The sequence below is a fragment of the Tupaia chinensis genome, unplaced genomic scaffold, assembly GCF_000334495.1.
Source record: "Tupaia chinensis unplaced genomic scaffold, TupChi_1.0 Scaffold000037_18, whole genome shotgun sequence".
In the NCBI taxonomy this organism is placed as follows: Eukaryota; Metazoa; Chordata; class Mammalia; order Scandentia; family Tupaiidae; genus Tupaia; species Tupaia belangeri.
The window spans coordinates 1,492,352-1,494,079 of record NW_006159476.1 but is presented as its reverse complement, the minus strand read 5'-3'; the positions used below and the strand labels follow the sequence as shown (position 1 = coordinate 1,494,079).

General features: G+C 51.9%; 1 protein-coding gene across 1 annotated transcript in view; it reads left to right on the top strand.

Moving 5' to 3' along the window:
- BLVRB (biliverdin reductase B) overlaps positions 1–1,728 on the top strand; it is a 32,161-nt gene that overhangs the window by 9,809 nt on the left and 20,624 nt on the right. Inside the window, exon 2 of the mRNA XM_027771937.1 lies at positions 1,564–1,728. This exon is cut by the window's right edge and continues 147 nt beyond it. Within this exon, the coding sequence (XP_027627738.1) occupies positions 1,564–1,728 (165 nt within the window). The remainder of the gene's footprint in view (positions 1–1,563) is intronic.

Below are 1,728 nucleotides of genomic sequence, written 5' to 3'. Positions count from 1 at the left end.
TTTTTGGGAGAGGTTTTTTTTTGCTATAGGGTGGGTGCGCTCGCCAGAAAGACAGAGAGAGACATAGAGACAGAAAGCGAGAAATCACCCCCCAGGGGGGATGGTCACGCCGCAATCCTTTCTCCTCCATTCTCCTCTCGGGATCTTGGGCACGCATGCACATGCGCCCGGCGTGAGTTTTAAGCCACCCGGTCCGGGACGCGAACCGCAGTCGACCCCGTGGGAGTCCAGCGACATAGCCATTACGCTAACTGCTGGTTCCCCCCTTGCATGAGTTTTAAGCTGCTGGGTCCAGGACTCAAACCATGGTCAACTAGGTGGTGCAATAACCATTGTACCATCTGCTTGTCCCCATTTAAAAAAAATTCTTTATTTTATTGATTTATTTTCATTTTTGCTATAGGGCATGTGCACTTGCCAGAGACAGAGAGAGACAGAAAGTGAGATATCATCCACCATGGGGGATGGTTACACCACAATCCCTTCTCTTCTAGTCTCCTCTCAGGATTTGGGCATGCACGCACACATACCCAGTGTGTTTCTCAAGCCGCCGAGGCTGGGACTCAAATTGCACAGTGGGTCATGTGGGGTCCAGCTGCCTTAACCTCCACACCACCTGCTGGCCCAGTTGTGAACTTTAAATTTGTGTGTATTGTGTGTGTTAGTTGGGAGACAGCATTATTCAAACGTCTCTTGGGAGGGGATATACTAAAGCAATATTTAAAATCTTTTGGGGGGGCTAAAACAACAGAAATGTGTAGTCTTAGAGTTGTAGAGGCTGGAAGTCTTAAAATAAAGGGGCATCAAGACTGAGTCCCTGTTGGGGCTGTGTCCAGTTTTCACAATCTTTCATGGCCCCTAGGAGAGGGCCAGGCCATCCAGAAGTAAGACCATGGACTAGGGGGCCGGGACCAGTCAAGTGCTGGTCAATGGTTAGGCAACTCATGGCCTCCTCTGTGCCTCGCTTTCCTCCAGGACCATAGGTGGAGTTGCCGAGCAGTGCATTGCCAGGCATGAGCCCTTGAGTCTCTGGAGCATGGGGAAGTGGGGAGCTGGGTTGGAGGCCTTGGTGCAGATTATCTGTGACTCAGCATGAAGGTATCTCTCTCTCTCTCTCTTATTTTTTTTTTCATAAGAGGGAGTGAGTGAGCCTGAGAGCCCGTGGAAATGTGAGCGAGGAAAGGAAAAGAAAGATAGGTATTTTTGGCAGGCTTTCTCTATGTTGTGATCTCTCTGCCCCAGCCTCCCAGACAGCTAGGGTCACAGACAGTGCCAGTGTGCCTGGCCTATTTAGGTTGGACAGAGAACTAAACCCTGACCTCCCATGTGGTCCTAACCTCCCACAGTGGTACCCTACCACTCCCATGGCCTCCCTAGGCCTTGCCTTATTTTAACAACTAGCTCATCAACTGCAGATACGCCAGCAAAAATGTTGGAAGACCACTGCTGTAGAACAGGGAGTGGGTTTGCGCTTTACTGTACCCTCCAGGACTCGAGCCTCTGGAACCCAATGGTGCAGCCTGCTGGCCTCTAACCCATCTCTCTGTTCTTCTTTGCCCCCAGGTTATGAAGTGACGGTGCTGGTGCGGGACCCCTCTAGACTGCCGTCGGAGGGGCCCCAGCCAGCCCACGTGGTGGTGGGTGATGTCCGGAAGGCAGCTGACGTGGACAAGACTGTGACTGGGCAGGATGCTGTCATCGTGCTGCTGGGCACCGGCAATGAACTCA